We start from the raw sequence: 15933 nt of genomic DNA on the forward strand, positions 1-15933 counted from the left end.
AGTTAACTAATTTGCATATTCCAATGAAAAACGAGCGTTAATTATTCATTTTTTATGGGTTCCTATTAGATTATTGGTTTCATTTTACTATTATGCTGAATTCTGTTTATGCATAGTTTCTACATTCTGCATAATTGCATAGAATTTAAGATGACAATGTTCTAGCACATGGAAATATTTTGATATGTATACATATATAAATCTCCTTGGTGTGTGCGCAAAAAGTCTATCAAACTCCTCTCTGAGTATTTGGTAAACAGAGTTGAAATTTGGTATATAGGATATTTAGACCTGTAGCACACTTTCAATGTGGTATTTACCTGGTAAAATAGTGGCTAAGGGGTCAAAATTAAAAAAACATCGACCTCGACTAAAGCGACTATACCAGTTTTTTTTTCTGTGTATACTAATTAAAAGTTATAGGTTAAACATTGGGGGAGGGGGGTATATGTATGGATTTAGATCATACGCGACCGGATAAGGCTGGAGAGGTATGTTTCAGTTTCGATTCTAACTGATGGCACACAAGACTTTTTTTTTTCACATTTGAAATCACTACAATATGAGGTACAATATATTAATAGATAGAGCATTGGCTCTATAATAATTAATACGAAATATGCAAGATTTAAAATATAATATTTAAGCATATTTTACCATTGAGCAACGCCAGGCTGCCTGCTAGTATATATAAGAAATTGAAATGATGAAAAATAAAATTTAAATTATTTATTAGTTCATTAAATGTTCAAACAAATAATATAAAATGATTTTTTTCTTATTCAATTGAGTTTCAAAAATCTCTTTATCACAATAGGATTTGTATTTTTCAATGAAATTATATATATATATATATATATATATATATATATATATATATATGTTTCAGAGAACAAAAAAAAAAAACATCGGCACCGTCGGTCTTAAATTCCACACAAAGGTGACCAGTGTCTGGTCGTCGATGTGGAACTCGCCAGCCTCTGTTTATACCTAAATATTGATATAAACAGAGGCTGAAGAGAGTACAACATAGACGACAGATTCCCTTTTGTGTTGGATTTGAAACTGACAGTACCGATGTTGTTCTGATCTTTTGTAACACACACTACGCGTTTAGATTGATTTTTGTTTATAATCGGGCACTTTGCTGGAGTTCTCTCCCACAAACTACACAGAATGATACACTAATTTATTTATTTATATATATATATATATATATATATATATATATATATATATATTAGTACACGCATGTACTACACTTTGATCGTTACGATGCGTGTAGAGTAACTGGCCTCCCAATTAAGCGAGTGTCAACGTCCTTTTTTTGGTCATTGGACAATTGTAACATTGTTGCAGGGTTCATTGTGTACAAAGTTTACAGTTTGTTGCATTCTTTGCAAAGTTTCCGCACAACAAAAACAGACTGTCATTATGTTTCGTTGATTTTGTGAAGCGTTTATTGTCGTGCGTTTTTTTTTTTTTTTTTTTTTTTTTAATGCAAACCCCTACTCTATCACTCTTCTGAAACCGTGTAAAAGCTTAATAGTTTCAAGAGACACTGAATACTCCATTTAAGGGGTTCTACCGTGGTTACCGTAATATGGTCACGGTTCTACATGGAGGTCACTTAAAAAAAAGTTGCCAAACTCCTCAACTGCACCTGAGCCGGCACTGTTAGAGTCGACTTCAAACAATTGTTTGGATAAGCAACGAAAGACCGGCGACGGTGCTATTTAGAAATTTTGAACGTGAGTAGGGTCTGTTTTTCAGTCAATGAAGGAGAAATCCTCCTAGACTAAGGAAAAATTTTATTTTGCTTCAATCCAGAGGATATCTTTGGAGTGGAGAGGGCTCGAGTTTTCTTCACATTAAAAAATAGACGATGTGTTTAACTCGCCTTTCGTGAGAAAAATAGCGACTAGTTACACAAGCAATAAGCAAAGCATATGGCTTGAGAGTAAAGTCCACCCTACTATTTAATCCGCACTGAAAGTGATAACATAATCACGATCACGACTGAACTCGAACTCGGCATTTCAAGCCCACAGTCCGCGCCTACACAACGTCAATCCCGAAAAAGAAATTAAAAATAAATTCACCCACACACACACACACACACACACACACACACACACACACACTAATAAACTTCGATCAATCATCAACTTACAATCATCGCTCAAGCAAGCACTTGCTCAGATAGAGTCGAATAATAATTAAATTAGTATAAAACTATGGACCGCCCGGCCCGGGCGCCCGACCGGCCTTGCTTGCATCTTGTCTATCAAAAACATTGCTGTCATGGAAACCAGCTTGTATTTAATAAAATCCACATTTTTTCTACAGTCCAACCATATTGAGTACAAAATACACTGCAGTCTTTGTTTAACTTGTAGACATAGTTTCAATCCTGGAACTATGTTTTGTTATCGGCTTGGTTTTGATTAGCTGATGATACTCAAATAATTTTTTACTTTTGAAATAATTGTATACAATATGAAATAGGTCAATAATTGACTATAATAATAAATACAAAATCTGCGTAAATTAAAATATATTTAAGCGTATTTTACGATCGGGCAACGCCGGGTGCTCTCCCTCCGCTAGTTTATATACAGTAGAACCCCGGGATACGACATTAAAAAATACTAACAAAATACAGTACAATATATAATACACGTGTATATAATCAAATGACATAACACCGTAAGTCGGGGGGTAAATACCGTAAACAGGACCGGCAAAAACATCGCAACTGAAAAAAAAAAAAGAAAAAAAAGAAAAGTATCCTAGGGCCATCCATCATATCTCAGGGTTCTATTATAATATAATATAATATATATAGCACAGTAGCAAGCACACCCACATTAATTTATTATTGTCTGCAAAGAACGCTTAATTTATACCAGAGAAAATTAGTTGCGCAAGCATGTCTGCGTCCTGCGATTTCTAAGAGTTTTAGCATCAAAAGAAAGATGACCAAATTCTCCACAAAAAAATGATGGTTAGTAAAGAGGTCACACGGTACACAAGATTTGGACATTTTTTTTTTTTTTTTTTTTTTTTTTTCCTGGCTGCAAATTATTGCATAAACAATATTACTAAAAAAAATAAATAATAATTTAAACAAAGATATTTTCGAAAATAATCAAGATACTCGTATACAAACTGCAGGAATTTTAAACAGAAACTTATATCACTCACACACACACACCCCTCACTCTATATTTAGTTTCATCTTATTTCGAGAATCTGGTAACGGGACAAAAGAGTTTTTAAATGTCTAATTTAATACGTATATATACCGTGTGTCTGTGCGTGTTTCTCGTCTATGCGTAACTTTAACCAATACGCATTTAACTATTATTAATAGAATTAGATAAAACAAAATTTTAAAGAGTCCATTGAAAATAACTAAGGAAAAAAATCTGTAAACACTATATTTTGAATTAATTTTTCTAAGACCTCCCCCCCACCCACCCACCCAGCAAGATGTATCTACCCGGGAAATGGCCGTTAAATTTAGCTAGTCTAATCATGAAAGCTAATGAACTTTTCAAGTTAAACTTTTAGGTGCTTATACAGAGAAGGTACCGTGCCATTTTATTATTTTTTTATATAGTATTTTTAAGTTAATTCAAGTTTAAAATTTTTTTTACTAAATTGTTAGGTGAAAGTACAAAAAACATCCTCTCCTCCTCATGTTAAGAATACATTTCTCAATAACATTAATATTTCAGCACAGTAACTTCTCTGCATAAGTACTAACTTTTAAATTAGTTTTTAACTTATTGGCGACAAAAATCTTTCACATATCATGCAATAAAGTAAAAAAGATTTTGGTACTTATTACAATACGAACAAAACTGATTATTTTGTAACCCTAACTCAAGTTTTAGTTCGGAAATAATAGATTTATTTTGATCCGTACAGAGTTAAAGACCAATATTTTAATGCCATCTAGTTTAATAATAATAATAATAAAAATAACAACTAGCTGGGGATAAATAACTTATGAATATTGTGATCTGTACCTACCATACACTCGCTGGCGATAAATAACGTGAGTATTGTAATCTGTACCCAGTGCACTTATTGATCCGTGCTGAAATAACGTTATTATTTAAAAAGCCATTCTTAACATGGGGAGGGTGTTTTGTACCTATTCTATACTTTAACCTTACAATTGAATAAAAAACATAAAACTTTAATTAAAATTGTAAAAAGGAAATACGATTTAAAAAAAATAGCGCGGATTAGTAAGTGCACTAGCACCCCAACAGATATTGGCTTTCGATAAATAACTGAGTATTCTGATCTGCACCCGCCATACACTGGCTGGCGATAAATATTGTGATCTGCCTCCCCCCCCCCACCAGACGATGGATAAATTATTAGGATTGTGATCTGCACAGACTTGACATTGGCTGGCGATAACTTGTCCATTTGAAACAATTGTTTATTGGGCATTTCCGAATATTCCATTTTCATAAGAAAAATCGGTATAATAACGGCTGGTGCCATTTGGAATATTACATTTGTATGTTTACGATTACAATAATAACGGTCGAAGAAGCGACAAGCGTGATAATATATAGATTATATAATAATAGGGCATTTGACAGAATAGACAACGAAATGAAAAAAAGAAAAAAAAATGGTCATAAAACAAATATACAAATGAATGTTACCAAAGGCAAGATGTATTTTAACTTATTTTAAAGCATCAATTTACTTTGAAATATAGTGTTGAGAAAAATAAAATGTGGCTGACATTTAACGGTCAATTGGGCAGTTTTGATAATCGCTCAAAAATTAAAATACTAGTAGAAACCCACCTAATAAATGTCACGGTCATTTTGTTTGTTTATATTATAAAATACCTTAATGGTAATGATAGGAATGCTAATCAGCTACACGGCGTTGCGATAGAAATAAACCAGAAACACTGAACTGTGTAAGCACGAGGGAACTGAAACTGAGAAATCTCAAACTGCACTCGCTTGAAAAACCATCGGATAACCAATGATAAGCGGCTGCTGTGATAATGCAAAAAGATTGTAATAATGCTTGAAAGGTAGAGATTACTGCAAGTCTGGGTTACGCTAAAACTAAATCTTTTTATATCGTTTTCTATAGCAAAAAGGACAGCAGAAAAAAAATGACATCAGCCTTGGATCATGCTACAAAAAAATATGTGACGTGTCATTTGACCCTAGGTCAAGAAAGACGGAAAGATAGAAGAGGGAGAGCACTTAACCAACCTCCACTGGAAAGAAGGGTGTGAGGAGTTTATTACCGCCCAAACCTCTAGAGACAATCAACAGCCGTGGTCAGCGGATAATCAATGGTAAGCGGCTGTTGTGAAAACGCAAAATCATTTGCAATGATGCTCGAAAGATAACGATTACTGGAAGTACCTCTTACGCCCAAAACTAAATCTTTAAGTCAGGGTAAATCGAAAAATGGGACATTTGAATGCAACAAAAATATTAATATTAGGTTGGTGCAAAAATAATGTTTATTTTTGCGTGAAGTTGAACGTCAAAAAACGATATTATTTTTGCACCAACCTAATATTTAGTCAACGGTAAAATAAAACACCAGTGTATGAACAGAATCCCTCCCTCTTCATGTTAAGGTTTTTATATCTCTCCTACGGTAAGAAGATGTGACACAAGGGTCGGAAAGCGAGATTGAAGAGCGGTACGAACGCCTCAGACGATTAGCAATAAACTCCCCTCTGAGTGGACCTCCTAGAACTGCACAAGACTATTAACATACCACAGTCAACAGGGAAAAGATCATTTCAGAAATTGCCCAGACTATTCACTTTGGTGCTCGAAGGGGAAACAATCCTCGGCAACGAGTTTCTAAATAACGTTATTATTTAGAAAACCGAAAGGAGACCAAGGGCATTTAACTATTCCGTGCCAGACCTTTCACCTAAAATACCTAACATATGATAAATTTGGTGACTGTAGAATTTTCAACAGAAATAAAAGGTGGTAAAAAAAAATTTAAAAAAATAAAAATAAAAAATAAAATTTAAAAAAACTAAAACAAAAAAACTAATAAATTACTGTTACCAAAGGCAAGAAAAGTTACTTATTTACCTGGTTACATTTTATTTGTCTTAAAAACGTATTTTAAAAAGCTTTTATTTACATATCTAAGATTATGGAGCCTTGTAGACTTGACGTATTCAAGATGGTGCCAGACTTTACTCGATGTGAAACTTCGATAACAGAATTCAAAAGTGAAACAAAAATCCAACCAACAACTGTCACTAAGCGGTCGAAAATTTAATTTCCAACCAATCTGTATATTTTTATAATTTTCGATTTTTGAGTTGTCATCGATAACACGTTTTGTAAATGAGTTAAAACAGAAATAGGCAGAAAAGTAGACTTTCTTGCCTTTGGTAACAGTTATTTGTTGACCAGTTTGTTTTTCCACCCTTTTTTCCTGTTGGAAACTCTACAACAGTCACCTCTTTTTCTTAAAGAAAAAGTAAAATGACAAGCATGATATTTAATGCAAAACGAACCGCTTGTTTTGCACTTATTTTATTTTTAATAACCGTAACCTAAGCATAGTTAACTTCGGCAAACGTCGGTTTGATTCAGTCCAAATTCTGCAGAAGCACCTGACTTTTGCAAAACGTTTTGGCGGACCTGAACGAGATTCACCCCCTACCACCACAGACACATAATTTTAATCGGTATTCTGAAGTTCATATTTTTGGTACTCATGCAGAGAGTGATCCGTGCTGAAATAATAAGGTTATTTAAAAAAGCCATTCTTAACATGGGGAGGGGAGGATGTTTTGTACCTATTCTGTACTTTAATCTTACAATTGAAAAAAAAAAAAAAAAAAAAAAAAAAAAAAAAACTTTAATTAAACCTAGAAATACGATTTAAAAAATAGCGCGGATCGATCAGTAAGTGCATTAGCACCATTTTTTTTTTTTTTTTTTTTTTTACGACCTAACCAAGTGTAGTAGTATAAACATCTTCATTCTATCCGTGTTTAAGAACGGCTTTCGGAATAAACAACCCAACATCGAAAACTATACTACAAACTAAAACATACTATAAACATTATGAGGGTGTGGGGGGGGGTGATTCTCGTTCAAGTCCGCTAAAGTTTTTTTTGTTTTTTTTTTCCATTTAATTTTTTCTCGCATGTTTTAATTGTTGAACTTGCAAGAATTTTATAAATTTACAAACAAAAAAGTCTATGAAGTTTAAAAGTTATCATGCCTCACATTCGGTTTTGTTCATCGCCTTCAGAAAGTTTTTTTTTTTTTTAAAGGTTTTAAATGCTTGAAATGTTTAGTTTGAAAATTTCAATTTGTTGCTGGATATTACGTGAACAACGGAAACTTGATACAAATTCATGAAATTAAAACTCCACGAGTTTTCGGAACTGCTTCGTAATATTCAATAGCACAAGAAGAGAACAAACACATTGAACACATAAAAAAAAAAGATATAAAATATTAATAAATACGAACAACGTTTTCGTTTTCAATAATAAAACATTTTTGTTTACTTTTTTTTAATTAAGGATAGAGAGAGAGAGAGAGAGAGAAAATTGAATTACTTATGCAAAATACGGACTGTACTGTGCTTTTTTCAAATAGTATTTTCAATTCAATATTTATAAGTATCTTTTTATTAAATTGTTAGGTGAAAGTATAGAATATTTACTAAAAGCTCTCCCTATAAGATTGGGTTTCTAAATAACAACGTTATTATTTCAGCATGGTTGGTCCGCATAAGTACAACATTCAAAATACATATAAAGATACTTATGTTACTGTACTGAAATAATAACGTTATTATTTAGAAAGCCATTCTTAACATGGAGAGGGGGAGGGTGTTTTGTAATTATTCTGTACTTTCACCTACCAATTTAATAAAGATATCGTAAAACTTGAATTTAACTTTATTATTTTTTTAAAATAGCACGGTAACATAAGTGCATAACTTATGCGTTTGTGCTACCGTGCATAAGCACCTATATAAATATACAACATTGTCATAAATTAAAAATTTAAATAAATAATTATTTGTTTCAACAAGTTTAAAAAAAATTTTTTTTAACTCAAAGATTCATTTATTTTAATTTTATAAAAAGAAAATGTGAATTGATACTTGAAATATTTTAAATTCAAATAGAAATAAAGAATTTTACTTACGTTTCAAGGTTGTTTTTTACCCACTTCAACATGATTACTTTTTTTTTTTTCTTTAGATGCGTTTAATTTGTAATCATCATCATCACAAAGAAATTAGCAAAAACACGTCACAGCGCCCGTAGTAGTAAGCGCAATTGTAAATAACTGTGTAGAGCTATCGAGTAAATCGCTCGTCAGTATTATGGGAGTGCATCATCCTTCTCACTTTTGGGGTTTCCAGGGTTCCCTCTTTTATATGACTTCAGACTAAACATTGTCTGGGAGGCTTGTCTCTCACCCCACCTTTTTTTTTTTCTACTTCACTTCTAAGTACGAACGACCAAGTAAAAGGGGTCTCTATGGGGCAAACATGTTTCGTTGTAGCACTTTTTAATTTTGTTGTTTTAGGTGTGTATTGAGACGAAAGCAGCTTCAAAACATGATTATTGGTAGCAATAAATCCTTGAGAAAACCAGCCTTTAGGGTAACTAATAGAATTCGTATATACTTATATATTATAAAAAGAGAGGGAGAGAGCGACAGAGAGTAACAAGCAAGATTAAAGCGAAGGAAAGTCTGCTGGCGCGCACCGACCCGCCCTCGTTTCCTATTCGCTACTTAACGCACTTTCTCTCTTTTTTGTTTATTTGTTTATTACGTTACGTATTTATCTTGTTTCGAGTCACTCTTTTCGGCATTTATTTATTTATTGGTACGTACGAAGAATACGGACCGTGCTATTAAGTAAGATAGCATTTTCAAGTTAAATCCAATTTCTACGGCTATCTTTTGTTTATCAAATTCTTACGTGAAAGTACAGAATAGTTAACAATGCGAATTATTTGAATTGTTTAGACCGCTTTTCCCATCTTGAGTGTTATTTTCACAACGTTTCGGGCGATGTAACATCCAACCTTCTTCAGGTGAATCTTGTTGAACTCGGGAATATTTCTGTCGAATTCGGGAATCTGCACGAGATTTCTTATTTAATCCACGAGGGTAGCAGCATGCTTTCGTTTCGTAAGCCATAACCGGATAGAAGTCCTTAAGTAATTAATTCACAATTGTATTCCACGTACCGCTCGCACTGAGGGTTGAACCTTCATCCTCCAAAAAAGTGTCAATTAAAACAGAATTGCTTTATCCGTTCCACTGGTCCTTGTAGACAATTGTATTCTGAGTATCGCTTGCACTGATGATTGAAGCGTTCGAAATTCCGTGCATATTCCGGAATTCGGCAGATTCCCGAAGTACAAGATACATCTGAAGAAAATCAGAGGTTACATCGGTCGAAACGTTATACAAATAACACTTAATATATGAAACTAATACTCAAGATATGAAACTAACACTCAAGATATGAAACTAACACTTAATATATGAAACTAACACTTAATATATGAAACTAACACTTAATATATGAAACTAACACTTAAGCTGTGCAAATAACATTTAAGATGAGAACAGTAGTCTGAATATCCAAATTAAATGAATTATCAATCCCACTCTAAAAAATTCAGAAGCATAATATCTTGTTATTTCGTTAAGTGAAATTACAGAATAGTTAATGCCCTTACCCTCCCCATGTTAAAAATGGGTTTCTAAATAACGTTATTATTTCAACACTGCCCGTATTGTGCATAAGTAATTTTTTTTTTTAGCGGGGGGGGGGTGGAGTGGAGTATTTTATAGAATAGTAAACTTAGGCTAGTTTAGCTCTGGGACCAAAGTCTCCAATAGTGTAGGTGTAGGAGGGGTATCTTAAATAGGACGGTCTCTGGTGTAAATGTGGTATTGTGGTGACTAAAATGATTCTAGTTAACAGTAGGATAGATATTTTTTAGTAATTGTGACCAAAAATGACCAACGACACTCAATTTCGCCCACATATTTGAATTGCATTGTGCCTAATTTCTTGCAAATGCTTATTTTAGATTTCTACAAGTAAATATTTCAAAGTCACGTGACCCTGATAATAGAAATCCTCCGAGATGTCCACTTCTCACTTTCATTTTTTTTGTCCTCGGCCTTCCCCAAATTGTATTTATCTGGAAAGAACACCACCCATTCTCCAAACCCCACCCACTTTTTTCTACCACTTAGATCTCACTTCCATTTAGAGATTGATCTGCTTGTTTTCAGTTCAGAACAAACCAGAAAACAGTGACTTAGAGATTTAAGCTAGTCCCGTCTCAATAAACACTAGCTTTTCTTTGATCGAGAGGTCCCCTTCCCTGAAAAGTACTTGTCTATCCACTAGAGTATGAAGTTAGGCATAAGGTCAGTTTTAATATGTGCTGGGTAAGAGCAGGGAGGAAGTCAACAAAAGTGACACTTCGGACGGGAACAAAAAATACCGCTACTCCTTTACAGTTCACTAACGCGGACGCCTCGAACAATAAACTCATCCTCCTCTCCAAAAGAAGGTGATAATGCCCTGGAGAATGTTTTTCTTTAGGAACACAAATAGACTTGGATATTAGACTTTCTTGCCTGTACACATTAATAATTATACCTGTGTATTCCTCTAGTTAGACGCTTCAATGCCACTTTCGATTGTCGAAATCTGCAACGTAAACGATTGTCGGGCAGTTTGTGTATCATGGACTGTGAAGTTGTTGCTCCGAAAGTGATTTTGGAGCCTTTAAACTGCCAATTCGCAAGTTGTTTTAAAACTTTTACGCAGCCAATTTGAAAATGATTTTAAAGTCTTAAAAATATCGATTTGAAAGCGATTCCTACATTATATATATATATATATATATATATATATATATATATATGTTTTACTTATCAAGGCACGGAGGCCGCTCAGGGATAAGGGTGCTTGCGTGTACAGTAATCAATGAGGTAGTATTGTAGTAATCATTAGTATTGGAGATTAGATAGTGTCTTACTTAAGGGGGCAGTTTGTCAGGAATTTGTTTATGTTGGACTTGAAGACATCCAAGTTGTAGTCAGGTGGGAAACAGGCAAATGGAAGAGAGTTCCACAGTCGTGCACTTCTGAGAAAGAAGCTCTGCTCATGGAATCTACGTTTGGATTTAGGCACAGATGAAGAGTGGGGAAAATTATTAAAAGTAGTTTTAGACACTTCAGAATAATGTACCATACAATTTGGATATGAAATTCAATATCCTTTTCATTTTGAACCAATATATAATTTCCCTTACTCTATGATTTAAAAACTTTTAATTATGACTTTCTATGTTTATTGAATTTAGCAAATTAGGTAAAAACCATTTATAATATTTGCTAATATTTTCTCCTCTGAGCAGATGGGTAGACATCGAAAACCTATAGGTTTCGAAATATACTTATTGAAATGTCTTGCATATAATAAAAATTCTAGATTTGAAATTTAACTATTTCACATCATAAAATTTAAATTACTAATTATATATATATATATATATATATATATATATATATATACATACATACATACACACACACTTTTATTTATATTCAGATAAAAAAATTTACATAGTCACTACAAAATCATGAAAATGTCTCGGTTAGTCAGTTATAAATAACCAATGGCCTCATCAGATTGATGCCACCTTATAATTGATAGACCGAAACACTTTCATGGTTTTTTAATGACCATGTAAAATGTTTACCTGAAAAGTATAGATTGCTCTTTTTTTTATTGAACACTGTTATGTAAACCAGTTTACGGACTGCTGAAACAATAACGTTATTATTGAGAAAGCCATTCTTAACATGGAGAGGGATCTTTGTTAACTATCTTGTATTTTCAGCTCACAATTTAATAATAAAATAAAAGGTACTATAAAAATTGAATTTAACTTGGAAATCCTACCTAAAAAAAATAGCACTGTCCGTAAACAGCAGAAATACAACATTTAGGGTTACGCATGCGCTCATAAACCAAACAAAAACAACAAAAAAGTGTATTCGGAGAAGAGGCACTACTGCGGCCCTCTGTAATATATATATTTATTTATTGAAAGTCCATGTGCCCGAAGATGACTTTTTAGTCCTGCCAGCGATTTGCACCCTCAAGCAGACATGACACTGAAGACGGTCATTGGTATACACGCGTGTGCGCACACATATAGATGTATATACAACCTACATATACAATGCAGACATACATACACACACACATATATATATATATATATATATATTATTTATTGATTAATAATTACTACTTGCATAAAAGTAAGTAATCTATATACATGCATGTTTCGGAGTTTACTCATCGCCAATATAGATAGACTTTATTGACAAGGATCGAACCTACAACGGCTCGATAAGTAGTCTAGTGTTTTACCACGCGACTACCGTGCCCTTGCCAATTTTTATGCACGATTAATCGTGAAAAAAAAAGAAAGAAATTAATCGCTGATAAAATTTTTTTTAAAAATTCAACAATTATATATGTTGTTAAGGCGCCGGACTGTGGTAAACACAGTCTGGAGTTCGATCCCTAAAAACAGTCGAGCTACGCACGCTGATGAAAGTTAGTGAACTCGAAACACGCGTGTACGTAGATTACTGTTTTTAAAATAATAAATATATATATATATATATATATATATATATATATATATATATATATATATATATATATATATATATTGAATAAGTTTCAGCACAAATTATCAGGTTTCTAATTTTTCTCTTTTTTTTTAATGCAATTTTTAAGTTTTCTAATGACTTTTGTAATTTTTTTTTTTTTTATTATTCATTACCGACTGTGACTATTCGATAGATCTTGTTTGCTAGGACCTCAGCAATGACGTCATTTTTCAGCTCACGGGCCTTAATGACATATATTACGAAGGTCGTGACACTAACCTAAAAAAGAACTCCTAAGTCTACTATTCGGGTAGGTAATGAAAGGAGAGAAAGAAATAAAGGGTTAAAAAAAAACTAGCGAAGTCAGTCGTTTGTAATCGCTCGTAAAACGAGTACCTGCCAACCCCAGAAGCGGCCTTATCATTACTTCTGCTTCTTAAGATTTTGAGAGAAAAAAAAAATGGAGTGTTCGGATATTTCGTTCAATACAGTTTGGGTTTCTGAACAGTTTAGTTCCTCCTACAAGATGAACTGTCGTACAATTCGCGGGTAATCACTTAGTTTCCCGACCCGTGTACTTCCATCGGAAAGACGGGTAAATGTTTCGTTTTCCCCGACACATGTAATATCGTTGGATTGATTGATTGTTTTTGATTTACGGCATATCAACCCTTTTCAGGTTAATTAATTTCGAATCAAGTGATTTTGAAGAAAATTTTTTTAATATATATATATATATATATATATATATATATATTCAAGTTGGTTTCTATTTAGTCCATAGTTGAGACCCTAACAGATACTATCACTTCGGGTCAGCGTGGACATGGGAGAATGGCAATTAAGAGGTGGCTCCCTACTCCCCATGCCCGCAAGCTGGGGCCCCGCCATCGGATATAGTTTAAGGACCAATTTCAGTTGAGAGACAATATATCACCGCGCAAATTTTTTTTTTTTTTTTTTAATGTTTTTTTTTTTTTTTTTTCATATTATGAGTAATGTTTAAAAGTCGCGGTTAGAGAACGCGAGAAAATTTTTTGCTAAGCATTCAAAACGGTTTTAATGTTATTTCAAATGAGGAATCATTTCCATTTGAAATACATTTTTGCAGTTTTAACAAAAGAGCTACTACAATTGGTCTTTTTTGCCAAGACTGTTCTTCAGATGCGGCACTTCCATTTCTCGTTCTCTTTCAGTGGAGGAGAAATCCTTAACGACTGAGACAATTTTTATTTTTGTACATTTTCTCCAATCTAAAAAACGACCCTGGTGTCTAACTCTGTCCCGTGGGGAGGCATTGTAAATAGGTACAATAATATCAGGGCATCTCCATTTACACTGAACATCCACAGAATGCCAACATCAATATATTACATATGAATGAGTCCCCTATGGAATTTCCACAGGTCCTGCTAGTATAAATTAATAATATTTAATAAAAACAACATGAAACCATTTTTAATGTCTACATTGAATTTTTCTCGCATTTCTTCTCGGACCTCGACTTTCAAACGTTACCAAGAATACGACATGCTGAATGTTTTTGGCATTAAAATCAATTTAGTATTACGCATGAAACAGGAAAGATAAACAGTTTTTAAATTAGCCAACATGTTGGCATATTTCCAAGATAGACGAGAATTAATATAAAACTTGGAACGAAAAATTAGTAACACGAAAAGGAGTAAAGTGTTTTTAGTGAGTTATACGAAATTAATTTATTTAAAACGATTAAATGAGCAATGGTTATGACAAAGGGGGAAGAATTGCTGTTTTTAGGTTAGAATCTATCGATACAACACTTATTTTTGACCTTGAAGTGTTTTTTTTTTTTTTTTTTTTTTTTTTTTTTTTAAACTTCTTTTAGTTCCTTAAATCTATACATATGTCTGGCGGGAATTGTCTGTGACAGTTATGCAAACAGCCAAGGTCCACCAATAAACACCAGTAAGCACTTCAATACAATATTAACTGCCAGTGATCATCTTCAGTAATGGTTGCCAATCTCTAAGTGCCCTCCTAAGGAAAGGGGCTAATTCTCTCCTCAAAACTTCAAATATATCCTTATTTGATGAAATCTACATCCTATATAAACAAAATAAAAAAAAAAACAAAAAAAAAGAAAGAAGGAAAAGAAAGAAGAAGAAGGCAATAGAAGTGGTCCCAAATCTCTGTGTGCCAGCTTTGCCTGCAGAATCCTCTTAAAACGAGAAAACATTTTAATTAAATTCAAACCATAAGTAGAAGACATTTATTCAGAGATTATACCAAAATTTCAGCATTTGCCCACTTTAAAAAAAAAATAAAAAATAAAATAAATTATTGCATTTTCACCCCAAACAAGGCACAGTGACACTGTGATGTAGGGGGCTACTATCTGGCACATAATTTGTAGGGAGTTGAGCAGCAAAATGTTTACATTACACTTGAACTTCTGCATGTCAGTACAATTAGGAAAGCTGGAACCTGGAAAGGAATTCCAAACTTTAGCAGTCCTAGGGAAGAAACTATTAAAGTAGAAGGCTTTCTGGCATTTGGGGATCTCTACTGTGTAGGGGTGAAATTTTGCTGCTTGTCTGGTTTGTTGAAGGTATTTACGTTGAAGACGTTCAAAGGCTTGCAGTTCGTCGGCGCACCTAGCATTAAAATATTTGTAAAACAGGCAGAGGGATGCAACATTTCATCGATGGAACACAGGTTGAAGCCCAGCTGACAGTTCGGGACCTATTAGTTTGGCAACTCTCTTTTGAACCCTGTCAAGGAGCGAGAGAGACTAGTAGCAGATGCACCAGCATGACAACAATACTCCATACATGGGCGAATGGTGGCCTTGTACAGGTACAGGATACTCTCAGGTGTAAGTAACTTTCTAGCATGGTAGAGAGAGCCCACCTTCTTTGCAGCAGCTTTGGCAATGCCCTCAGTGTATCTGTTCCAACCTATGTTCCCTGTGAACGTTAAGCTGAGACGTTTAAACAAAGTATTTTCAGGTAATGTATCATTAGCCATGGCTATTAGTGGTCTACAAGGTTCCTTGTAATTATGAAAGGAAAGAAGCTTAGTCTTAGCAGTATTGAATGTTACCATTCATTTTTTTGTCCTCATTCCACCACAGACTTTATTAGAGGGTGAAGCAGAGAGAGAGAGCAATGGAAAATAGTAATATGGTGTCATAAACATACTAACAAAAGGA

The 15933-nt window shown here is 33.6% G+C and overlaps 1 protein-coding gene across 9 annotated transcripts in view; it reads right to left on the reverse strand.

Moving 5' to 3' along the window:
- LOC145247326 (uncharacterized) overlaps positions 1-15933 on the reverse strand; it is a 489868-nt gene that overhangs the window by 421216 nt on the left and 52719 nt on the right. For 6 of the 9 annotated variants that reach the window (XM_080108980.1, XM_080108979.1, XM_080108974.1 and 3 more), the window contains exon 1: positions 8211-10948. The exons of 2 other annotated variants lie outside the window; for them this stretch is intronic. In XM_080108980.1, the coding sequence (XP_079965106.1) occupies positions 8211-8242 (32 nt within the window). In that variant the 5' untranslated portion in view covers positions 8243-10948. Of the gene's footprint in view, positions 1-8210; positions 10949-15933 lie in introns of those variants that run through there. One more of the 9 variants, XM_080108973.1, reaches the window with a different exon arrangement.

This window comes from Euprymna scolopes, chromosome 25 (assembly GCF_053919585.1).
Source record: "Euprymna scolopes isolate OS-2025 chromosome 25, ASM5391958v1, whole genome shotgun sequence".
Taxonomy (NCBI): Eukaryota; Metazoa; Mollusca; class Cephalopoda; order Sepiida; family Sepiolidae; genus Euprymna; species Euprymna scolopes.